At 33.5% G+C, this 27,458-nt stretch overlaps 1 protein-coding gene across 4 annotated transcripts in view; it reads left to right on the top strand.

Annotated features, from left to right (window-relative positions):
* The window catches only part of CCSER1 (coiled-coil serine rich protein 1), a 1,275,653-nt gene that overhangs the window by 655,102 nt on the left and 593,093 nt on the right, over positions 1 to 27,458 (top strand). For 3 of the 4 annotated variants that reach the window (XM_078445883.2, XM_078445885.2, XM_078445884.2), the window contains exon 9: positions 721 to 798. In XM_078445883.2, coding sequence (XP_078302009.1) covers positions 721 to 798 — 78 coding nt within the window. Of the gene's footprint in view, positions 1 to 720; positions 799 to 23,462; positions 24,553 to 27,458 lie in introns of those variants that run through there. The other variant, XM_078445887.2, reaches the window with a different exon arrangement.

Raw genomic sequence — 27,458 nt, forward strand, 5'->3', positions numbered from 1 at the left:
TACAGCACTTTCCTATGTCTCAGGCATGCAGTAAACACATTACATAACTAAGCTCAAGATCCTTTTTAAGTGACACATCTAGAAATGAGAAAAGAAGTCCCCAACCAGAAGCTCAGTCAAATTAGTAGACCAGAATAAGCGCATTTGCATTTGAGATATGAAATCCCAAACTTCCTTCATGTATTACTTCCCTTACTTATTTATAACAGGATTAGTTTAGTGTCACATCTTATATAGATTCCCAAATGTGTTGATTTCAGAAAGAGAGAATTAAGAAGGAAAAAACCTTGAAATTAAAAAGAAACTAAATGGAATCCACTGAGTAGTAGTATGTTTTGGATTTTAAATGGAAATGCTCTGAAACTAGATCAATAAAATCCTATCAATTTAATTTACAAAAAAATCCAGCCAATAAGAAACATAATACAATGCATTTGGTCTTGGATTTAAGCAATCCTGGCTCTCTAGTCTTCAACTCAGTGTCTATCTCAGTGGTTCCTGTACTAAAAGATGCCAAAGGTGGAGGACTTATGACCTGAGAATTAAAGTTATGAATATTTAAGCTGGTATGCAAAGCACCAACAGAGCAAAGTATGCATGCAGATAATCATGAATTGTACACTAATCAAATTTTAATAAGTGGGGAATATTATTGTAGAAGCACATGACTTACCAAAAATGTGTTTCTTTTCTTTTTTTTTTTTTTTTTTCATTTTGCAGGAAAAAGTCCAGCATTTACAGAAGGCTTTTGCTTCAAGAGTAGATAAATCCACACAGACTGAACTTCTAGGCTATGATGTAAGTAGCTATATAAAACCATTTTTATCTTTATTGGTATTCAGACCTCCACAGCTTATTTACCTCTGTAGCTGCTGTGTCCATGCATTGATTTAATAGGATTTAGTGGCTCACCATTCATCTTTTTCTCTTAAATAATCCCCAAATACCTTCTGGAACTGAAAAAGATAATTACAGGCACCGACTAACATACCAATGTCTTCTTATTTTTTTTTTAAACTAACATCTCTAATATAGTCTTTTGAATTAGTAAATTTGCAGACATGTGGAAGATACATACTAGAATGCAAGAACAATTTATCTTTAAGAAAGTACTAATTTATTTGTTAACAGCTTAATAAAGTTATGTTCACAATCACCATGGGCCAGGCACATCATTTTTACATTCTGGTATGTGAAAAGAAACACAACTTTGTAGAGAAATTTACTATTTCTAAATAGTAAGCTAAAATACTATTTTAGCTTTTTAGCTCCAGTGCAAGCTACAGAAAGTAATTTAACTGAATGTTAGCATTTTTTTCTTAGTGTGAAGTACTTGTTGAATTGTCAAAATAGGATTATAAAACGTGTTGATACAAGATTGCTTCTAATAACACTGGATGATTTTGGATAACTTAGATTTACATTCCTATCTTTTCTTAAATGAAGCTATAAAGTTTTCACTTTGCCTAAGTTCATGACTTTAAACTTCCTTTTGATGAACATATAAAGAATTATCTTCTTTTTCCTGTATCTAACATATGTAAGAGCTCTCTCTTCTATTTAAAAAAAATGACATTATTTTTAGCACTTTATTGACAAGTAAAATTAGAACAGAAGTAATTTTAAGTTGTTTGATGAAAGTCTTTAATGATAAAATTTAAGTTTATCCTCATGTCCTATTATATGAAATAACATAAATATGAATGGTACTTTTGTGTTGCCTTGCAAATTATATTGATATATTTAACATAAAGCTACTTGTGTCTATTAGGAAATAAACTAAAGTTTTGAATTGCACTGCAGGTTGTTTTCCGCTATTTATATATGTTATTTTTTAATTAAAAAAAACATTAAAAGCTATGCTTTTCTTTTGAATTTTTCTGTTACATTCATTTTAAGATATGTTTGTTATAGAACCCTAAATATTTTAGATATCAGTATTGTGACTACATTTCTTGCTTAAATACCAATGTTATATATTATTTAAGTGATGTGAATATTTAATTTTTTAAAGTAGAAATGATTTCTAAGTTCAAAGAGGATTTAAGCCACAAGCATTTTTAATGTTTATCTCTTTTGAAGGAGGTTTTTTTTTCCTGTTTAAAGTTTTTTGATGTGTATTATTTATGTATCAATACCTAGGATATAAACTCAGTATGTATCTTACAAATACCCTTTATCTTTTTAAATCTGCTAGCCAGTTGTCCAGTAAGGCTAATAAATAAATAGTTTCTATTAAATTGTATTCCAACATAACAAAATTCTAAGTTAACTGAGCACCAGAAAATTGAAGTCACTTGTTCACTACCACATGAACTTTGTGGAAGTCTAGTTATTATAAGTAACGTATTCTTAAACAAGGAAAGAGGAAAACACGTGTGTACTGGGACTCAAATATTCCACTTTACTCAATAAGGAAATGATGTTTGGGAGACTTAGTTTCAAATTTTGAAAGAATTGAATATAAATATAGAATGTGAGAGAGCTATAGCACAATTAGTAACTGCAAGAGAGAAATAGTTGCTAAGAGATGAATGGTACCTGTGGGGAAATAACTAAGCTGTCTTGTATTTGCCTATCTATTCCGATAACGTTCTTGTTTCTATGAGATTTGCTATATCAATGCTACATCATTCTCTCAACTGTAAATAAAAATTCTAAATAGAGCCATGAATGTAGTTAATCCTTACTAAATGTTCATTGTTTCTGGCTTCTTTTTATATCTAACAGTGAGAGTTTAATGTATTTTACTGTATTGAATAAAGGCTAAGAATAATAATTTCTTGGTAGTGAGTCCTTTCAGGATTCCTTTGTTTAAGTGTCTTGTATGATTTAGGTAGTCATTAACATAGAATAATAATCTGTTCTAAAGGTTTCATATTTTACTTTTCCTGGTGATAGATTCTAGGATATAATCATCAGAATCAGAAAATCAGTCACCAAAGATATGCATATAGAACCTCATGTCACTACCTGGATGTGACTGTCATAGTAAACTTTGGGGCATTTTGTATGGAAAAACAGGGAAGGGAAGTATTTTAAATAAGCAAATTAGATGTAAGTAAAGCATTTTAAATGTGATGAATTGTGTGACTGTTGGGAACATATGACTCATCAACAGTGTATTTTTTTTTTCCATGAATAGGATATATTTTCTATACTTTTCAATATGTATTTATACACTTTTCACTTTTCATATATGATAACAATAATTATCATTTGACTTATAATACTTTTCTCAGGGAATAGTCTGAAATTATTTTATTTTTTCATAAATACACATATTCACATATATACATACTATGTCTACTTATAATATGCAATAGTATTTTTCAGAGAAAAATATGAAAAATCTTGTAGAAATCTTACACATTATGAATGATTCTTATACTCTCTTTCTTGCTTTCTAAAGCTGTCAATATTAGCCACAAATTATTCTTTCCCGATCACTGTGGATCATGTTCCAGTGATACGATGTCAGAATATAAGAGACTACAAGTATCCTTTAATATAATTTTCTTGGGAAGATAGCTGTTGCTACACATCGCACTTAAGATAGGAAATATAATTCCTGAGTGACATTAATTATAATGAAAACTATGAAAAGAAATTTCTGAAAATCCGCTACAGCGAATAAGTTCTAAAATTCATATAATAAACTACTTCCATCCTGTAACAGATTTATCAGGAGATTTGAAACTAATGTTAGTGTACAACGTGCTTTGATTTCTAATGCACGTGACAAAAAATATTTAAAAATAAATTCAGAGTGTCTCAGGAAGGGCCTATAAACACAATAGTTCTTGAGATGATGAGGGAGATTGTTAAATAAATGATGAATGTGTCTTAAATAATCAATGACAATTTAACCTCTTTCACTTTCCTGTGTCTACACAGGCTTAGTTTATTGAAAGATCAAAGAATAATTTCTTAGGTGTCACTTGTGTTATTACAACAGGATAGAAGATGGATAGATGTAGTCAAGTAGCAATGTTGGCAATTACAAGATTACATTAAGAGGTAGGGATGATTTTTCTGGTTACATTGACTGTATACATAAATGTTTCAGCATAAAACATACGCTGTCTGTAAATATTTTATAGTTTGAACTCCTGCAAACAGCATTTTTGGATTAAATAATCGGGAATGAATAACCAAAATGCAGTGAGGATCTTATATTCTAACGGGGCAAAAATTCAGGTACTTTAATTAATTAGGCATCTTTATAGCCAGGTTTTTTTTCTTTTTAACTTCCTTTTGATGTTTTACAGGTTATCTTTTTACATGTGGCTGATTTACTTTAAGTGTAAATTTTCTTTTCAATTAGAGCTTGAATTAAACTCAGAACAATCCCAGGGTCTCCAAAGAAGTCTTCCTTTAATTAGCATATGTTTTATATTTCTATTTAATAAGAAGTGTTTCTTAGTATTGAACTTGCAATTTTTTGTTCAGATTTCTTTAAGAGTTTTGATGTTATCAAGTATTTCATCAAATATTATTAATCACTGTTAGTCTTAATATCCTTAATGGTTTTCATTTGGCCATTTAAACTGAATCGTGGCATTACATATATTTTGTCTGTGTCAGGTATGAGTGAAGCATAACTCAGTTTGGAAAAGTATGATCTTGCCACGGTGTATTTTTCAAATATTTTAACAGTTTCCAAATGGTGGGATTTTCTTTATAACTGAACTTTCCTATGTATATGCTAGGAAACTAATATTAATACTAGTTGCATTATGAGTACACATTTTGAAAGAAGAACTCAGTGCAGTTGTCTGTATATTTTCAATCTATGCTTCTTTTCTTAGATTTTATTTTGGAGGCCCTCCTGACACAGTTAATAGTGTACAGGGAATTCTAACAAATACGAAAATAGTTCATCATGTAAGGAGTAACAATGATTAGTTTTTACCATAACTGTTTTCTTAGCTCTGAGACAGAGGAAGAGAGTATTTTGTGTGATGCTACTGTATTATACCAGCCTATGGATTAAACCTAATTGTGAGAGTTGCATAATTATCAATTAGACATTCTCATCCAGCTGCTAATAAGCTCTTGTTTGTTAAAGCTATCTATTTTGGATCCATCATTGCTATTATTTTTCATAAATTCAGTACTTCTGATCATGTCAGTGTGCCTCAGCATTTATAGATGAGTGCCTTCACCCTACATACTTCATTTACTTACATTTACTTATATCAAGTATTTCTGTTTATTTTTATAAATTAAAAAAATCAGATTTAAAAGCTGATATATCCCAAGTTTTTTTGAACTATGGTTTTTCATATTACATTAAGGGTCACTTTCAGACAAAACCATTGGTTTAAAACACAAGAAATATGATCATCTGCCGTAGGGACTTATTAATATTTAATGGAGGAACCAGTGGTGAAGTTTTTTGTTTTTTTTTTTTTTTTTTAATATATGAAATTTACTGTCAAATTGGTTTCCATACAACACCCAGTGCTCATCCCAAAAGGTGCCCTCCTCAATACCCATCACCCACCCTGCCCTCCCTCCCACCCTGCCCTCCCTCCCACCCCCCATCAACCCTCAGTTTGTTCTCAGTTTTTAACAGTCTCTTATGCTTAAGGGCATCACATTTGAAAATCCATACATGGATTTATTCAACAAATATTACAAAGTGCCCCCTGGAAGCCAGGCTCTGTTCTAGGTGCTTGGAATACCTCCTTTAATCAAACCACACAAATGTTTGCTTATAAAGCCTGCCTTTTTTGACAGCATACTTATAATAAATAATAAAGTTAAGTAAAGTATGTAGTGTGTTAGTAGGTGCTAAGTGCAGTCTAAAAAGGAAAAATAGCACAAGGAAAGGATAATTGTGAATGAGGGGTTGAGGGCCAAGACTATGATCAGAAATTTTAAACAGGGTGATCTAGGCCGGTCCAGGGCGAGATGTGAGGCTTGAAGGTGGTGAGGTAAAAATCACATTTAGTCAGAAATCTTTTTGTGATTATGCTCCTTGAATACCCCTCAAAGCCCCTCAGTCAGTAAGAACAAATGCTTTGTCTTTGCTGCAGCCCTAGGTAAGAATAGTTGGCTTTGTTTATAGGCCATGTGGTATGAAAAATTGCATACAGTACCATTAAACCGAAGAATCAGACTCCATGCATTGAGACTCACATGAGGGGAACACAGACCCCCTGAGGGAACAGCCCACTTGGGCTCCTTCTTTCATAGCCACTTGGCAGAAGCACTGAGAAGAGAGCTAGGTCCTATGAGCCATACCATGTAAATTGCATTGCTTTTCCTCATTCTTTTCTTGCATACACTCTGTCCACCTCCTTCTCTCTCTCTCTCTACCAGTCTTCTTACAGCTTAGGCAGAGTTGATTTTACATACTTTAAATGTATAATTAGACTTCATTGTATACCAGCACATCCCATTTGTCAGAGGTGTACCACTAAAGGAAACTAATGCAGAAAGCATACAATAGTTACTTGATGAAAAAAATAAATGAATAGAGTAACTAAAAGACTCTCATGTTAGTTTTATAATCCTAAAGACCTATTACAAATCAGTATACATTGTTTTATTTTATTCACAAATACAGAAGTGCATATTGTGATTCCATATCATTTTGTTACTTCTAACAAATGTTTCAAAATGGCTACTTTGTGCCTTTTAGAACAGAGCATTAAATGCAAATCAGCGTAGATAACCAGTAGTTTTAAAACATGAGTGCCAACATGCAATTTCCTTTACAGTAGTGCATTGAATTCTTCCTTTAAAAATCCTAAATTTTTTATGTACACAATGGAGTACTATGTGGCAATGAGAAAGAATGAAATATGGCCCTTTGTAGAAACATGGATGGAACTGGAGAGTGTGATGCTAAGTGAAATAAGCCATACAGAGAAAGACAGATACCATATGGTTTCACTCTTATGTGGATCCTGAGAAACTTAACAGAAACCCATGGGGGAGGGGAAGGAAAAAAAAAAAAGAGGTTAGAGTGGAAGAGAGCCAAAGCATAAGAGACTCTTAAAAACTGAGAACAAACTGAGGGTTGATGGGGGGTGGGAGGGTGGGGAGGGTGGGTGATGGGTATTGAGGAGGGCACCTTTTGCGATGAGCACTGGGTGTTGTATGGAAACCAATTTGACAATAACTTCATATATTGAAAAAAATAAAATAAAAATAAAAATAAAAATCCTAAATTTTTATCTAGGAGCCAGATCATTCCTGGAATGCCTCCAGGTCTTTATCTCAGTTCTGACTACATAGACTCAGTATTACTTGACTGATAATTCTTTAGTTAAGATAATTTATAGCTGAAATCCTTTTGGGAAAAATAGCAAGGATAGGTGTTAAAAAAAGCTCTTGTAATTGTAAAAATATTCATCAGAATAAAACAATAAAAGAACACACAGACACATAAATTGTATATATCTTAAATTATGTGGGAGGAAAAATAACTTTCCCTCTATGCTTCTAGGTTCTTGAGTGTAGACCTACCTGTAATAAACAAATAAAGAGGAGAAAAACAAATTTAGTGACATGTATACCTCCTGTATACGTGGAGATACTTAGGAAACTAAGTAACTCCCTGAAATGGTCCAAGTCACCATCTTAAATACAACCTCCAGCTCAAGACAGAAGATGATATGGTGGGGTTGTGTGGGGGGCAGTAGGGGAGACCAGTTATGGAAGGTTACAAGGAAAAGCATAGCAAACAAGGGTAAGACTGTTGTGCAGATTTAAGACTATGCCTTCTTTATTGATAAGAGTTTCTAGAGATTGAGAGTTGTCCTCTTCTTCCTGGTACAGAGAGACACCTTTACAAATGGAGATTCCCTTATAAATGTAAATTTCGTTTATAAAACAATAACTTGTTTTCCATTTTTATAGCTTCTCCTGCATCTGTGTTTCTTAAAAATACCCAGCTCAAGATAATTCTCATGCTAAAGAGGCGTATTCTGGGTTTATATTTTGCCTTCTTTAATTAGTAATAATGATTATCACATTTGCTGAAAAATATGTTGATTCTATGATAGCATTGATAAAAGAGAAATTTGATCATTGTTGAAAATAAAATTTCTTCCAACCCATTTAAAGTTCTGTCTCATATCACCACCTCTATAGGAAAACTAGATTTAATGACAAAATTTCTAAGATTTTCCAGTATGCTAAATAAGCGTTTCATGACAGGGAGTCCTGTCTGAAGGAATTTTTACCACTCTTTGGAAGAAAATACAATATATACACTAAAGGCATATTTCAGTGACTATTGGTGATCCATTATGCAATTGCAATTATTCATCGTAATTGTCAGCGAGCTCTCTTGCTCAACTATAGACCCCGAACAGTTACTTCTTATTGCATTTTCTTGAGGCATTGACAATGACTGGAATATTCCAACCACCAGACCAGAAAAGCCTGGTAGCAATGGAATACTTAGGAGACTACACACCCCCGTACCCCCTTCTCTGACAGTGATCATGTACTGAACACATACTGATCCCTTAGCAATGATCCTGTGCTCTCTGCCCACTCTCTTGTACATACCCATTCTCTTTATAAAACTCCAGGTGTCCATCTTGTAGGTGCAAAGGTTGATTATTAAGGCTTGAGCCTACCACTTACCCCGGCTGCAGGCACCTAAAATAAATTTCTCTTTGTCTTTTCCAAACCCTCATCGTTTGAGTTTTGGGCTTATCTTATGATGAGTTTGTTCAGCAACCATGTTCACAAAACCAGCGAGGAGCTTAAGCTTTTGATTTATCCAGCCCCCTCGCTATTCCCTGGGATGGAGCACTTGGCCAGCTCAGTGCACCAGGACTTACCTTCACTAAGTTACAGGCTGTGGTAGCTCACTTGGTAACATAATTTGTGTTAATTTAAGTTCTAAGACTTTGCTCAGTTACTTGGTCAACATATATCTTTATAGATTTATATGAATTCATATCTAGGGAAAGCACTGCTTTCCTTTAATTTGATCTACAATCAAGAAAATCTGGAAAAGCAAATTTACTATTTAAATATACAAATGTATTCTTGAAGCAATATAATACATACATCAAAACACATAGTCCCTGAACACACACACAACTGCATGACATAGGTACAAAACATAATCTACTGTTATTCACTATTTGTATTTATTATAGATGTTAGGATTAGATGCAAATGTACACTAATACAATGTTTAAGATGATTATATGCATTTTTGAATTTTTTTTTTTTAGAGAGAGAGAGAAAAAATTTGAGTGGGGGAGGGGCAAAGAGAGAGGGAGACACAGAATCTGAAGTAGGCTCCGGGCTCTGAGCTGTCAGCACAGAGCCCGACGTGGGGCTCAAACTTGTGAACTGCAAGATCATGACCTGAGCCAAAGTCAGACGCTTAACCAACTGAGCCACCCTGGCGCCCCGATTATGTGTATTTTAATATAATTAAATCATACTTATGCAACTATTTGTTACTGAACTTTGTTATACTTGGTATAAATTAATATTAATATATTTTCTTTTAAAGGTAAAAGTTGCACTGACTCTAGAAACATTACATTTTCAGTATGCAGAAATCATAAAACAATATATTCTAATTTGAAACAGTAATGACAAATTTTGCCATACCATAAATATGACAGTGTTTTATTTTTTCCACTATACCTGCTGATGGCATTTCTGTGTTGTCATAGTTGAGCCTTTGTTTCATTAGACCATCAGATTTAATTAATTAAATTAATTTATTTTTTCCTTTTGGTTTCCCGTGAGATTCACTATTCTCTGACAACTCTCCCACTTGTACTTGATTTAGCACCACAAATGCATAATATCTATAAAGTTCATTAGCCCTCATAATGATCTTGCTCCATCAAAAAGTTTCTCAAGCACTTGACTTATGCTTTGGGAACTGGGGATACCTAGAAGGGTACGGGGATGGAGGGAGTAATTTTTCTTTATCCTTCAAATTTCTTGGCTGAGAACCTCTGTAATAAAAGAGAGATTAAAAGAAGAGAAACGAAAGGTTAGTAACGTATAGGCCTCCTATTATACGCAGGTGATACCTAGGGAAATTAAGTTGACTCCTGAGATGGCCCAAGTCATCACCTTAAATGCCATCTCCAGCTAAAGACCAAATAAAGATGTTGGGGGTTGGGGAGGCCAGTTGTGGAAGTTTACCAGTGGGAAGAGCACAGTGAACAAGGGTAAGGGTGTTACGCAGATATAAGTCTAAGTCTTCTCTTTTGATAAGGGTTTCTAGAGATTTGGTCATCCCCTTTTCCTGGTACAGAAAGAGAGATACCCTTTCAAATGGAGATTTCCCTTATAAATATAAATAACCTTTACAAAAGGGTAACTTGTACTTGATTTTCAGAGGTTTCCCTGTGTCTGCAATCTCTTAAAAATTACCAGTTCAAGTTATGCCAAAAAGCATATTTGGGCTGGCAAATTCTGCTTCCCTTCAATTCCACCTTGAAACTTCCCCAAGAAGTTTCACAATCCAGAACCTGAGTTGATACATTGCTCCAATATTTCACTGAGCACATGTCTGACTCCTGAAAATAGATCACTTCAATTAACTGCTATGTCTCATTTTAGGTAGTGGTCTTGCAGATGGGCTCCCAAAGTTAGTCTTATATTGTGCTAGCAATCAGGTATTTAATAAGAGGCATGTCTATGGAAAAAGATAGGCAAAGTTTAACAATTAGCACAAACTATAATAATGCAGTTTGTGAGAACGGGGAGGAGGTAGGGGGCAGCCAATTGAGATTTCTATATGTCAGGTTCAAATCATCTTTCAAAGTTTGAATATCTCTGATATTCAAAGGTGTTAAGGTGTTAAGGTGAACTTTCTGAGTGGCCTACATATCAGCAGGCACAAAAGGTTGTCCATATGTGCTGTTGTGATGATTTCTCTTAAGTTTATATGAAGTTGTTCACATTCAATTCGCACAGCTTTGGGAAAAGGATAGGTTTTTTGTTTTTTGTTTTGTTTTGCTTTGCTTTGTTTCCTCTCAGTCATTTCAAGTTAGAATGGTGGGAGAGGGATGTCTGGGTGGCTCAGTCTGTTAAGCATCCAACTTTGGCTCAGGTCATGATCTCACAGTTTGTGGGTTTGAGCCCAGCATCAGGCTCTGTGCCAACATCTCAGAGCCTGAAGCCTGCTGCAGATTCTGTGTCTCCCTCTCTCTCTGCCCCTCCCCACCTTCTCTCTCTCTTTCACTCTCTATTTTTTTTTAATTTTTTTTTTTTTACGTTTATTTTTGAGAGAGAGAGAGAGAGACAGAGCATGAACAGGGGAGGGGCAGACAGAGAGGGGGACACAGAACCGGAAGCAGGCTCCAGACTCTGAGCCATCAGCCCAGAGCCTGACGCGGGGCTCGAACTCACGGTCTGTGAGATCGTGACCTGAGCTGAAGTCGTTCGCTCAACCGACTGAGCCACCCAGGCGCCCCACACTCTCAAAAATAAATAAACAAGCATTAAAAAAAGAAAAGAAGAAGAAGGGTGGGATAAAATTGGAAATTAGTTCAGAGAGTTGTAGCAAAATATTTGAGAAAATTGTTAGAATTTAGGATTTGGTCCAATTTACAGGTAGAAAACAACATTTCTAAGACAATAAATTGGACTAGAATCTAATATCCACAAAGTTGTACTACTGAAACATAATTTTCTCTATAATCACCCTTATTTTGGCCAAATTAATCACAGTAGGACTAATTTGTTTGCAAACTAAGTTTAGTTTCATTAAACTTGACCTGATTATGTGCAGGAAGAATAGTGGTGGAATATGTATAGGTTCCTTTGAGGTCTACTTTGCTGGAACTTTCACAGGGAATTTTAGACTGAACTTTTAAAAGCCTTGAGGATAGGATGCCAAGTGAAGGGCTCACCATCAGACTTTGCCTGCAGTATCTAGAGATTTGGATTAATTTTTCTCTTCTTGAGGTCCCAGAGATATCCTATGGCTTCTGCACCATCCAGAAAGTGAGCTTTCTTAGTCATCTGGTAGGACTGCTGGGATCGCTGTAAGCAAAACACCAGGCTGCTTTTCCAAGGAGTGTTATCTGCTCCATGAAGTGAAACTTGGTTCCTTGAACCTGTTTGGTCATGTTTAATTCTATGCACATTCTCAAGGGATCAGATAGGGAGAAAAAGTAATTGTTTCATCTGTGTTCACAAAGACATACTTATCAAATTGCTGTAATTCATACTTAGCTTACTAGAAAAAAAAAAGTTTCCTTAAATCTAGAAAAAAACAAAACCTTAAAGAATCAACGTTGCAAACAAAGTCATAAGAATTCGCATTTTCATGAGTTTATTCAGCACCATGTTATTCTTGTTCTGCTTGGTTTTCTATTACTTGAGTCAGTTCTGGACATTCTTACCCAGTTCAGATTAAACCTATGTTCAGCAATTAATGTTCAGTATTTTATCTTATTTGCACATGATCTAGATATTCAATAAATTTACATCATTCAGCTTAACTCAAGAAAACTCTAAAGGCAGAAGTTACCTAAGAGATTTGGGAAACTATTTCAGTAGCTATATCATAAACACATAATTGTTGCTCAAAAGTTCACCTAAAAACTCTTATTCCTCTTACATCTAAATCACTTGCTCCCAACAGTTATGCTTAGACTACTCACAAAATCTTTGTGAGACATTAGGCAAAGTCTGCCATTGTTCTGTTTTCTTACCGAAGAGCTTTGTAACAGAGGTAACATGAACTTCTTTGACCTAGGTAGAATAAAAATTGTATATCTGAATTATATTTGTTGACAACATTGAATACATGTCTATTTTTATTAAACCAACAAACTTCACTTGGCTTTTATTTACTGCAAAAAAATCCCAGATCACATGAATTTGAAACAAACATTTGGGTTAGTTTTTATATTTTTGACTTTTAGAAATAATTTATATAGTGCATATTTTAAGCTATTTAAATAGAGCTTTTACAAATTAATTTTAGCAATAGCATCCAGAGGTTAATTTAAAAAATCACGCATTTCACATCATATATAGACACAGGTAAACATATAGGCTGACTGAAAAAGAGATCTTATAGCTAAAATTTTAGCTATGAGTCAGGTACAACACTAAACTCACTAGTTTATAAGAGAATATTTGGATGCAAATCGTGTTTCTGGCACTTTACCAGCTCACATAGCTAAAGTTTTTCATACTAATATTTGTGAGGAAGACACTGGGATATTTCATTTGCCCAATTTCCAATAAATCCTTTTTTCTCCTTCTGATGAGAAATATCTTCTTAAAGTTTGCATTTTAAAGAATGGCTCTTAGAACATGGAGAAGATGGGTAGAAAATTTATGTCTCAAAAATCACAGAAAGTATCTGCATTTTCTCCAAAATGGAGTTTGGGGGTATATTTGCCCATTATCAGTGGTCTGAAGTAATTACTATTTAAAATTTCCTGATTTCTCTTAGGCAAAGGACATTCAGTTTCCAATGTATTGATCTTTTGCAAGCATTTTGAGATGGATTTTGAGAAGTTTGGAGAATTAGTAAAAAAAAGGACAGATGGATTTTGCATTGCTTCTGGAACTGTACCTCTGTTTTTACAAAGATTTGCAAGACAAAAGCAGTTGTTTCTAATTACTCAAAAGAATTGGGTTATAGCCTGAATGATATCAGGGAACTGACCCACACATCTGACTGCAATTTCAATTTGCTTTATAGCAGAAGAAGATGTCCAGTTAAGAAATCAAAATATTTCTATGTTCTGGAACTTCAGTAGGTCTTTGTGCAGGATGCATAAAGCATTCAACCAAGGCCTTCAGGTGGTCTTCTTCCCCCACCCCCCCAAATGTACCCTTCATCCTTAGACCAACTTAAACTTAAGGGGGGGAACACCTTAAACTTAGTTTTGTTTGTATCAGCCTCTGACCCTTGGCCTCCAGCTAATCCATTTCCTGATCATTTGTAGGAGGATCTGGGAGAAATTCTGATCTGTTTACTTGGTGTGTGTGTGTGGGGGGGGGGGGGGGGCAGCCAGCTTGTCTGATAACTACAGTATAATCATAGAAAGGAAGAACCTTAGCCATTAGTCAAAGTTCCTGTGAGTGGTGTTGTGAATGTCCACTGATTTTTCTAACTCTTCTCTAAATTTGGTAGTATCTTGTGAAAGTGGGATAGGTATTAAGGAGGGCACTTGTGATGAGCACTTGGTGTTTTTTGTGAGTGATGAATTACTGAATTCTATTTCTGAAACCAATATTGCACTGTATGTAAACTAACTAAAATATAAAAATAATAATAAATAATAAATAAATAAATAAATAAAACTTCATAATTTTATCTTGTTTAAGATGCCCATAATGTGAGCCATTATACTTCTTTGTGTCTTCTTTTCAATTTAGTCTTTCTGTAGATACCAATAAGATAATTCTTTAAAAAAAGAACTCTCTAATTTTTTTTTTTTCAAATATAGAAGTTTGTTTATGTTTTCAGTTCAGAGTATCCATCATTTGGTCATTGACAAGTAGGATCTTTTATTAATTCAATAGCAACTCAAACCAATAAGGCTTAACCATAAATTTATGGTTTAACCATAAATCCAAGAGACATCCCAAAAGAAGGTGTAAACATGCAGCCCTCACAAGATCCAGAAAATTTACTTTCAGTTATCCTAGGAAAGCAAAGACCTGTTGCCACAGGTGGTAAGAATGAGAACTTTGGATGCCTCCAGTCACAGACTCTCTAATCACTTACCCCAAACAGATGGTACTAGAATGGGACTTTTCCAGCACTAATGAGACAATGCAGGTTGAGACTACAAAGACCCCTTATGGAACCAGGATCCTTTAAGACAATCTCCCCTGAGAGGTGGCATAGTTGGACAAAGAGTATGCTGCCTTTGGGATCCACAGCCTATTGGGTTTTATGCCAAATGCATGTGGACACATTCATTTTCCAGCTGGCAGAGACCAGAGTATATTCTCACTGGTCACAAAGCCAAAGTCTTCTGACCTAAAATAAGACAAAAGGAAAACCTCCTCTAGGCTATGGTTCTTTTTGTGACCAATGACACAAAAGACAAACCACCAAAAACAAACAAAAACAATGGTCATCTCTGGGAGAAAAGAGAATCAACAGAAAACCAGATTACTCACAACAAATTTACCAAATTCACTATACCCAAGGAACTAGTTTACATAAATATTATCTCCTGTTAATTTAAATTTGGAAAGGAAGCAATAAGAATTTTTAATCTTCATCTCTTGATCAGCCACTACAGAGAGAGATACCTGCGAGAGCTGACTTTGGTAAGAATTCTTACCCTTTGTTAGTTTCTGCCAGTTTTCCAGGATCCCATCTGCAGACTCCCCCAAGAATGAGGTCTCATCAGATCCCTTCTGGAGGCACTGAACTGTAGCAGAAGGAAAATGATTTCCCCTCTACCCTCCCAGGTTCTTGGCAGAGACCTCCCCTATCATAAAAGATTAACAGTAGGAAAATACTTCCTGTATATATGGAAGATACCCAGGAAAATTTCCCAAAATGGCCAGGCCACCACCTTCTGTATCATTCCCAGCTAAAGACAAAAGAAGGCTGTTGAGGCTCAGGAGAGGTTATAACAGATAACCAGGAAGTACAGAGTAAACAAGGATAAGGTTGTTATGCAGATTTAGGTCTGTGCCTGCTCCATTGATGAGTTTCCAGAGATTCGGTCATCCTTCTCTTCCTAGTACAGGGAGGGACACACCTTACAAATGGAGATTTTTCCTTATAAATGTAAATATATTTTACTAAAAGGGTAACTTTTACTTTGTTTTCAGAACTTGTGCTGTGTCTTTGGTGCTTAAAAATAACCAGCTCAAGATAATCCTTATGTCAAAGAGGCATATTTTGGGTGGCAAATTCTCTTATACCAGCTTATATCTTCTTCCAGTGAAAGAACTGAAGAATGATTCCAGGTGGAAAGGCATTAAATATTACATTATTAGTGTTTCAAAACAAAAACATAAGCTGTTTTCATAACTTATAAATGGTGTAGAGAATTAAAGAAAACAGTTCCATAAATATTTGACTTTGTACCAAACAGGTAAAGGAATAGGAATTTTCAGGATATTGCATTACAGAAAGTTTCCTAAAAGGGAGCCACATGTAACGTTAATCTCATGCTCTGTGAAGTAAGAGTACCAGGAAATGATACTCATGTGATGCTACATTGTTAAAATGATAATTAGAATTTTAAATTCATAAAGTTAAATTACTGTAGAGACAATTTATACCAGAGTGTAATTTGCAATGCAGAGTACTTAGAGAGTCATAGTTTTTTACATGTCAGAATAACTTCAGATTTGTCATTATTTTATGAATTTTGTGCTTGTATATTGATTATGAATTTGGGTTTAATCCATCAAATTAAAGGAAAATATATTTAAGGTACCATCTGATATAGAGGATTTTCAGAGAGAAAAATACTCTAGACAGGTTCAATATTTTCTTGCATTTAAGAGTATAACCTAAAAATTGATTAATTATTCATATTTTAAGACTATTATAGAATTGAAAATAGTGCTTTTCAACTTTTTAGGTTACAAAAAACATTCAATATTGTTCCTAAAATGTTCCTTAAAAACTTTGTTAATTTATTAGAAAGTTGCTACAAAAGCTAATTTAGTCTGAAACGATTAGTTTTTCTTCTTTGAGGGAGCATCAGTAATGTGAGAAATAAGCCCACTGAACCAATCGAAGGAGGGAGTCAGAGACTGGGAGCACAGTGAAGGGAGGCTTTAATCAATGTTCTTGCAACACAGAGACTTCAGTTTTTTGGCGCATGCTCATTGCAAAGCCTGTGAAGATAAGCCCACAAAAGGGAGAGGGGAAGAACCAGGAAGTTAAGTGTCTAAGGGTTTGGGACTCCATTATGAGGGGGTGGGTGGTAGATATTTCCAATAGGTTGTAAGCCTATTGTTAACTAGACAGCCCAGCTTTTATTTGGTATTTCTGAAAATCAATCATTTCACTTATGTCTCACAATAATGACTCATCATTTAACATTAAGAAATATGAAACTAAAAGGAACTTAATGTGAATTATAAAAATACACCAAAATTACTTGGTGTTGAGTGTATGTATTTTCTACTCTTTTAAAAGCTTTCCTCAATTTTGATTATTTTAGTATGTTAAAATAAACACACAAACACTGAATCATTATAAATATATTACATGTACATAAACAAATATTTTAGTATTTCAAATATAATGGATATAATCTTACTCTAATTGTTACTGAAACCCAAGTTTAGCTGCCTGTCATTGCTGGAAGAGCCAAAACTCAAAAGTGTTGATTGGAAAGGAATATGAGCTTTATTCAGGAGGCTGGCCACCTGGAGAAAAGTTGGACTCTGGTCCAAAAGCCACCTCCAAAGTTTCTGCCTGGCCTAGGAATTTATAAAGGGGTTTAGGGTAGTTAATCAGTAAAGGGGGTGAACTGGTCCATAACATTCCTTGATTACATGTAGCCTTGATGATGCCAGCTTCAGACATTATCTCAGTGCTCAGAGGTTGTGCAAGGGGGCCTGGTTTCTGTTTCATGATTAGCAGAAGGGCAGAAAGAACCCGTGATCTATAGGTATATAAAGAAAGGGGTTAGTTAATCACATGGGCTAAGGGAATTTGCTAAAGTTAAAGACTAGTAGGTTGGTCCATGGGCCTGAGGCAGCTTCATAATATTAATGTTTTTTTTTACTTATTGATTTAAGTGACTGAATATCATTCTATCCTGTGAACCTTTTAAATATTTTTTATATTTCTTTTTAATTTCTTTGTCCTTTTAAAGGACATTTTTATATGCACAATTCCTTATCAAGGTGAATTTTGAAAAATCAAAATTTATGTGGTTTTATCCTCCAGTCAGCAGTGCTATTTCTAGAACTCTATGCTGCGCATACACATTTGCATATACCAAATAAAATTCCCATAACTTTTTTTAATTGGCATTCATTGTAATAAAGACAAAAAATTAACACAAATGTCCATCAATAGGGGGCTGTTTTATAATGGCTCGTTTACATAATGGAGGAGCATAAAACTAAAAAAAAAGGAAAACATCAGTGTTCTAATGTGGAGTAATTTTTAGAATCTGTTAATAAGTCAAAGTGTAGTTATACGGTATTTTATTTTTTTGATGTTTTGTATAAGTACAGATAATGGAAATAATAAACATGTTTATCTACAAGGGGAAGCAAGAGAGAAAAAATAGTGTGGAAGGGATGACAAAGTGAATTTTTTAAAAGTGTATATTCTAATATAGTTCTCATGGAAGAAAAAAGAGTAAATGTACTTGAAATAGATAAACTTAACTGGACATCAAATTAGAATATAACCACAGGGGGAAAAATATTGTAAAGTGATTTGGACCCATTCTCTGGTTGTATTTCCTTAGTGGGTTATAGCCTAAGGACCAAGAGAACTGCAAAAAAATATATAACTTGACTCAGTAGAATTTTATTAGTACTGTTATAAGAATTTTGAAACTATTTGAAGGACACATACACCCCAATGTTTATAGCAGCACTATCAACAATAGCCAAAGTATGGAAAGAGCCCAAATGTCCATCGATGGATGAATGGATAAAGAAGATGTGGTACACACACACACACACACACACACACACACACAATGGAGTATTACTCAGCAATCAAAAAGAATGAAATCTTGCCATTTGCAACTACGTGGATGGAACTGGAGGGTATTATGCTAACCAAAATGAGTCAGAGAAGGACAAATATCATATGACTTCACTCATATGAGGACTTTAAGATACAAAACAGATAAACATAAGGGAAGGGAAGCAAAAATAATATAAAAACAGGGAGGGGGACAAAACAGAAGAGACTCATAAATATGGAGAACAAACTGAGGGTTACCGGAGGGGTTGTGGGAGGGGGGATGGGCTAAATGGGTAAGGGGCACTAAGGAATCTAGTCCTGAAATCATTGTTGCACTATATGCTAACTAACTTGGATGTAAATTAAAAAAAATAAAACTTAAAAAAAATTTTTTTAATTTATGTACATTGTAAGATTTAACTAATTAAATCAAATGCTACTAGTACTCAACATATTGAAAGATGAGAGAAAAGAAATGTAATTATGAAAATATAAATTAAAAGGGAAAAAGAAACCTGTAATATAATATCCAAATAGAAACTATCAACAGGAACTCATAATTTACTACAGAATTTACTACAGTCAGAAACATGTAACCTGAAAAAATTCAGACTTATAGGCCTAACTTCCAATATACAGGCAACACAGAAAGTGGATGGATATGTAAAACAATACCATAGGTCAACTGTCAGAAAACTTCCAAATGTGCAGTATTCTGAGAAAACTGACATTGTATCCTTAAAATCTAAAGTGCTGTTAAATATCAGGAGATTATCTTAATTAAAGAGACTAAAGACATATCACAAGAAACTCTTAACTACTGAATCCAGGTGTTAGCTCTGCCAAGCAGGTGCTAATTGTACTAGTTTTTCTATTTTTCTATATACTTAGAAGTAAGGGGAGAGGCTAATCCAATTTTAAAAATTAGAATCTAGATTTAAAATGACATTACATTCGGCTGTGATGCATGGTCCAGTTGTAACTCTTGGGTTGTACAGGTTAGTAGTTAATAGCAGCATTTACTAGTAGTATTTGAAGGGCATTTGAGGAAATTTGGTTAAGGATAACTATTACAAATGAAAACATGTTGACATGGGAAGTTAGAAGCCATTAACTTAGAAAACTAAGCAGCAAGTCCAGTAATTAAAAATATATACATATATAATATATTTATATTTATATTTATATATAAATATAAAATATAATATATATTATATATTTATTATTTATTATATATATTTATACATATTATATATATTATAAATTTATAAATATATATAAATATATATTTATATATTATATTATATATAATATATAGTATAATATATATAAATATATATTATTATATATTTATAATATTTATATTAAAATATAAAAATATATAAATATATTTATAATATATATATTATATATGTATGGTGTGGTTTCATTTTGGTTTAAAAAAAAAACGAAAAGAAATACACAAAAGTCAATGTGATCATTTCTGATCGGTAGGGGTATGACATTTTCTTTTCTTTTTTTTTTTTTTTTTTAATTTTTTTTCAACGTTTTTTATTTATTTTTGGGACAGAGAGAGACAGAGCATGAACGGGGGAGGGGCAGAGAGAGAGGGAGACACAGAATCGGAAACAGGCTCCAGGCTCTGAGCCATCAGCCCAGAGCCTGACGCGGGGCTCGAACTCACGGACCGCGAGATCGTGACCTGGCTGAAGTCGGACGCTTAACCGACTGCGCCACCCAGGCGCCCCGACATTTTATTTTCTTATTTCTGCTTCTCTTTTTCATTCATTGTTTAACAATGAACATATGTGCCTTTATAATTTGTAATTTCACTGTAGAAATATATTTTTATTTAATAACTTGATAATGACTTAATAATAATGTAAATAATTATTTAAAAGAGCAAACTCTGCCACACTGCTATAATGAATACAAAATTATGTTTGTACAACGTATTTAACTTCCAACACTACCTCTATACAAAATAAAATAACTTAGACATTTTCGAGGAACCAAAGTATTAAGATATTTTGTTCTTAAATATAATTTCTAAAAATATTAAATATTGGAGGGTTTTTTGTATCAAATTTGATGATCTGTTGAGTTCATCACATTTTAAAGCTCAAGGTGATTAATCTGTTTCTTGATATACAATATCCCCGGAGTAGTTCATTGTAAAAAAAGACGTGTATCTTTAGAGTTTTTGTTGTTCTTACAGCGAAGTCATGGGGAAACATTTATCCTCATTAGTTGAGTTTTAGTGTTTCTTGTAGTCCTCTCCATGTTCCACTCGCTAAAAAATGAGAGAAGTCCTGGGGCTTTTTGTCCTCTCCACATGACAAGTACTACAATATTGTAAACTTTTATGGCAAGAGAAATGTTAGTATCATATATTCTAGTAACATTTGGGCCTCTGAACATAGTCAACCTCTTAAGATATTTTTTCACTCTAACTTTTTTTTAGAAAATTAAAAGGCAGAACTGGGTTAGAATTTTATTAAAAATAAGAATGTTAAGAAGCTTAAAATACACTGGAAAACAGAATCCAGATTTAGGAAATACAGAAATATAACAATATATCACCTCTGTCTTTCATTCATTCAGTAGCATTTGGGGAACAAGTACTCAAATGTTCATTTGTTATTCTTAATGATTCTGCGGACTTTTTTTTTTTTAAACATGTTTGGTTGGCAGTTACATTTCTGCTTCTGTGTGTAACATGTAATTATGGTCCTGGGGTTCCTTTCATCTCAAGTTACTTCACCCTTTTTCATTTATACAGTCATTTAAAAAATAAAAATAAAAAGCTGCATTCCAGGCACTGAGATTGTATCAGTGAACAAGAGATAGACAAATGTTAAAAAACAAAATTCAATTGAGTAAATTTGAAGATCTAATTGGCTTTATTCAGTGATTCATTAATCAAGCAGTAGCCCATCTAGCAAATAGAAGGGAGTTCCAGGAGCTGTACAAACAGAAGGCTTTTCTAGGCAGAATGGGAAGTGGTATACAAAGAGGTTTTAACTAAAGAAAACAAACAATCTGGCAAGGTCACCCTCCCTTGGGGTAATGGTGGGGAGGGGGCAGGGAGGTCTTGTCTTGCAGACTACGTCACTAGTACAGATCAGGAAATTCCAGAGTGACTTTTTGAAAATTCCACTCCACTCCTGGGATAGGCTAAAGCCGAAATTAGGTTAGCTATTAAATTCTGGTGAGGCTTAGGAAAAGAAAGTCCATTTTGGGGCCTGTTGTTAAATTTCTTTATAAACCTCACATTCCAGTGATAAATATAGACAATACATTTGAAATAGAAATAAGAGAATTGCACACAGTGATAAAAGTCATGATACAAATAAGCAGAAAGACAAGAATAAGAGATGAATCAGGTAAAGAGGAGAGCTTGTGTCTGGGAAAGACTCATCAGGGACTACATGAGTGTGCTGTTTTTGAGCTGTAACCTGAATGAAGGTCAATTGTTCATAAAACTGGAACAAGCATCTTGATGGGGGAAATCAGGGTTTGGAAAATAGTCACCTTCCAATACTGCTTGCCGCTTCAAGACCTCCTCACCTGGGTTTTCATCTTGCCTTCCTACTTACAGTCTCTACATGGTAAAATCTATATAGCATCACACATAAGTCTGTAAAACAAATAAACAAACAAAAAACCACAACAAACACACCCCTTTCATTGTGTTGTGTTTCTACTTTAAAACTCAATGATTCATTAAGGCTTAAAAGACAAAATTCACTTTCCTCCAACAGTACCCATAGTCGCTGAAATTAAACCCTTCTCTATTTATGTTGCAAACATAAACCTTTTATTCTACTTAAACTGCACCAACACAAATTGCTATTTCTTGTCTCTGTTTAGTTTAGAGTTTTGTTTTTAACCATTTTATTTGGAATGTCCCTCCTCTGTAATAGATCTCTGTTTTCCAGCCATGCTCCAATTTCATATCCTTACTATGAGGACCCAAACTGGGGGTAATTTCTCTTTCCATAGAATTATGTCAGCAGTTATCAGTCCTGTATAACTTACTATCTTGTAGTTGGCAGTTACTATAAATTCTAAAAATTCTCACCAGTTTTATGTATTGACATATAACTGATGTCTTGTTATATGTCAGTCTTGTAGTAAGGCTTCTCTCTTATTTATATTCATTTATATTCAACTAAATTCTACATTCCTCAGGGGCAAGTGCTATATTCTATACTTCGTGGATTATGTATTTCTTTTTATATATATTTTCTGCACAATAGAGTTTCTCTTTTTTTTTTGAAGTTGAAAAGATGGAAGATTATGAAACGTTTGCATTTCTATCACTTAAAACTATAATGAAGTATACAGGTTAAAATAATAATAATAACTGCTGCAGATAAAATTCTGTTGGAGTTTTGTTTAGGACCTTGGATGGTGACTGTGGTTTAGAAATATATCACGAAAGCCATGTGAGATTTACCTATTATTTAATTACGTAATTTTCTTTAAGCCATTTTATTTGAGAAATACATAAAGGAAAGAGTTGGGTAAAACTATTTTTTGTTTTTGTTTTTGTTTATTCACAAAACCAAAGGAAATAATAGAATTTTGCCAATCGATCTTTCCTCTTTTACTTGCATAAAATGTATTTCATTGGAAGTTAGGAACCTGTAAGCATTACTAATAAACATTCATAAATTTTAATTGGAATTTTGACTTAGAAAATCATAAGTAAAACAGTTTTTTGTTGGTCTCTGCTTTTTTAAGTGTTTATGTTTTAAATTTTCATATGAAATAAAAATTTCATTTCATTTCATTAATTTGAAGTCATTCATTTATTTACTTTTGTTTTCTTCTTTTCAAGGCCCTGTGGAATCCTACATGCACTGAAGGTTTATTTAAACCAGTAAATATTTCAACCTAGGTTAAATCATTTGACCATAAGCAATGTATCATCAGTCTGTGACATGTGAAATATTGAATAAAATCAATTTTCCATCATTCCATATGTTAGCTATTTCATGTAATATGCTAGTTTCCACTCCAAATATTTCATTTTCTGCATTTGTACACAATCGCATAAAATATTTATTTTACATATTCCTACCTTATTCTTACTGTATTTTGACAACAAAAATAGGCTTACTTAAAAATTATATGCAACGGTTTTTAAATGTAACATTCCACTTGGCAGTGCACATTTTCTGTTCAACCTTTTCATCCATCTCATTTGTCTCTCTGGTTATAGTCTTCATTTAATTTCATCACATATTCTATGCACATTAGGGAAGTTTGTAAACAGTACTAGTTTCTCCCATCCTAGTGAGATAATTCCTACTGAAGAACTAAATTCTCTCTCTGTTTCTCTTGTATTGAGATCAAAAGATGAAAGCAGGGTGTCTTCAAATGAAATACATAATGAGTCTTATTCAAACTACAGAAAGTCAGAAACCTATTTATATCTCTGAACATGTGAAAAAAGTTTATTGTACTGACTGACCTCATATTAAGGGAAGTTTCTTGAATGTATCATGAAAGAACACTTGTCTCCTGGACTTAGCCTTGCTGCCTGATTTCTGTGTTTTGTTTTGTTTATTGCCTTTCTAGAAGAGCTCACTTTAATTATTAAATGGCCAGGTAGAACAAGGCACCCTTGAATGTTGTAGTTTATTGCAAGGGTAAGTGACACAGCCCAGAAGTGTTTCAGTGTTGTGAGCAGGGTGCCCGGCAACAGAAGAGCCACAGAGCTAAGGAGAGGAAAGCAGGTCTTATGGAGTTCTCTATTTTTTTTTCAAACAGACAACAAAATAATCATAATTAATGGTAGTAATATTCAGATATATGTTATAAAATGTCTTAAATTATTTGAATCATTATGTAATATGAATGATCACATGTTGGCTTTAAACCATGGTATTAAAATAAAATTATAAATATATTTATTTACTTGAAAACATTGTATGTGTCCTTGTTGACTTTGCCCCTTAATGCATTCTTTTATAACCTAAGATAGAACTATTTTGTTTCTCTAACAATTTTCTATAGTTTATTTTGTAATCCTGTTCTTATCTCTTCCTTTTTATGGCTTTATTTTATATTTGAAACCTTTAAATGTAGATAAAGTAAGAAACCCCATCACCTACAATAAAGCACTCACCTGGTAAAGATTTTTATCAACTTGAATGATCAATATCATTTTAAATAAGAAGAAAGAATTTAATGATATTTTGACTAAGATGCAAAGAAAAGAAAAACTTGTATTATTAACTGGATTCTAGATTAAGTCAATGAAGAAAATTACTTTTTTCCCTACAAGCAATTTAGCAGAAACTGTCCACACAGACAAAATGGTCACTTACCTCAAATCGTACAATTTCAAGATTGTTTTTTAACACTAGTGAGACGTTTCAGTGTTGCTTCCTTGGATGTCAGCCAAGGAAATGAAACTGTTCTTTCATTCTCTCCCTTTTTCTCTTAATGGAACTTGGGCTGAGTATACATTAATGAGCATGTTTATAGTTAATAATTTTACTTTATTAAAATGTGTTTATTTGATTACATTGAAAGTGTTTTTAGAAAAATGTGCAAGAACCATTGTACTTACTGTACTATACTCCAGGGTGTTGCAAAGCTAAGGTTGGTATTTGATGACAGGCATCAGAGTATATCTGACTATTGCAAATAGTACAACAACAGTGTATATTGATGAAAGGAAGCATTATGTTGAACTATGACTCCTGAGTGCCTGAAATACTCTAACAGTTGCTAACTCAAAATAAGAGAATGATAAGCTTAATTATGTTTCATTTCCTAATAAGGAAAGTGGAATTTGAAGAGTATGAGCTTTCTCAAGTTCATGTAACTATTCTAATGATATCAAAGTCATAGATTATGCTCAGGTGTTCCAGATCAAAAGAATTTTGTTTTATTTTTCTGACTTCAGAATACTGGTGGATTTTATAATGACAAAACTCAATACATGTTATACATGGATTACATTTACAGATATATAGATAATTGTATATTGTGTATACATTATGCATTATTAAAGATAGATTTCTCTGAAATATGCATTATGGATAGGAATAATTGTGATGATAAATCTTGACTATGTGAATACCTAATTCTTTAACATGTATAACATATGAGCCAAGAAAATAGTTTTATTAACACATTTTATCTATATTTTAAATCATGAAAATTTAATTTGTCATGCTCTGTAATATATGCATGTTAAATTTTTTTATTTATTATATTTTAAAATATAGGCAATTTAAGGGCGCCTGCCTGGTTGGTTCAGTTGGTTGAGCTTCTGACGCTTAATTTTGGCTCAGGTCATAATCCCAGGGTTTTGGGTTTGAGCCCCGTGCTGGCTCTGCACTGAGTGTGGAAACTACTTGAGATTCTTTTGCTCCCTCTCCTTCTGCCCTTCTCCCCTTCTCACACACACTCTTTCTCTCTCTCTGTCTCTCTCTCTATAAAATAAATAAATAAACAAACAAATAAAACAAAAAATATTAAAACTGTTCACCTCTTTAAAAAAATGTAGGTAACTTATTCCCAGTTAGATTTATGACATATAGCTGTTTGTATTTTTTTAATGAAGAGTCTAAAATAAGTATGTTATTACACACATAAGATTTTGTTATGACACACATAACTTCCTTGCTAAAGTTTTCAAAATGGTAACATTTTTCATAATTACCTAAATTTGATGTTGTTTTGAAGTTCTGTTTATTTAGAAAACAAAATATACTTTCTTTCCCATGTTTAACTTGCTGCTAGAGGTGGAAATGTCAAATTTTAAAAAAGGATGCTTTTAATGTTGTATTTTTTTGCCTATATGTTCCTACAGGAACTCTAAATGTAGTTCTATGCTATCTTAACATTTTTTTTTCTTGAACTATAGTTGACAAAAAATGTTACATTAGTTTCAGGTGTATAACTTAGTGATTTAACAACTCTATATGTTATGCTGTGCTCACCACAATTGTAACGACCATCTGTCACCATACAATGCTATTACAATACCACTGATTATATTCTGTATGTGGTACCTTTTATTCCAGTGATATATTCATTCCATAACTGAAAAGCTATATCTCCCACTCCCCTTTATCCATTTTGCCTATCCCCCCCTTTCCTTCTGGGAACCATCAGTTCTCTGTATTTATGGGTCTGTTTCTTTTTGTTTGCCTATTCATTTGTTTTGTGTTTTAGATTCCACATACAAGTGAAATTATATAGTATTTGTTTTTCTTTGTCTGATTTATTTCAATTAGCATGATATGCTCCAGGTCTATCCTTGTTGTCATGAATAGCAAGATCCCATTATTTTTATGTTCAAGTAATATTCCTGTGTGTGTGTGTGTGTGTGTGTGTGTGTGTGCGTGTGTGTGTAGCACATCTTTCTCCATGCATCTGTTGATGGACACTGGGTTGCTTCCATATCTTGACTATGGTAAATAATGCTGCAGTAAACATAGAAGTGCATGTATCTTTTCAATTAATGTTTTTGTTTTCCTTGAGTAAATACCGAGTAGAATTACTGGGTCATAAGACATTTCTATTTTTATTTATTTTATTTTATTTTAATTTCAGTTAACATACTGTTATAGTAGTTTCAGGTATAAACTTCTATTTTTAATTTTTTAGTAACCTCCATACTGTTTTCCACAGTTGCTGACCCAATTTACATTCCCACCAACAATGCATAAGGGTTGCTTCCTCCACATCCTCACCAACACTTGCTATTTCTTGCCTTTTTGATTCTAGCCATTCTGACAGGTATGAGATAATATTTCAATGTGGTTTTGATTTGCATTTCCAAGATAATTAATGATGTTGGGCATTTTTTCAT

Source organism: Panthera onca, chromosome B1 (genome assembly GCF_046562875.1).
Source record: "Panthera onca isolate mPanOnc1 chromosome B1, mPanOnc1 haplotype 2, whole genome shotgun sequence".
Classification (NCBI taxonomy): domain Eukaryota; kingdom Metazoa; phylum Chordata; class Mammalia; order Carnivora; family Felidae; genus Panthera; species Panthera onca.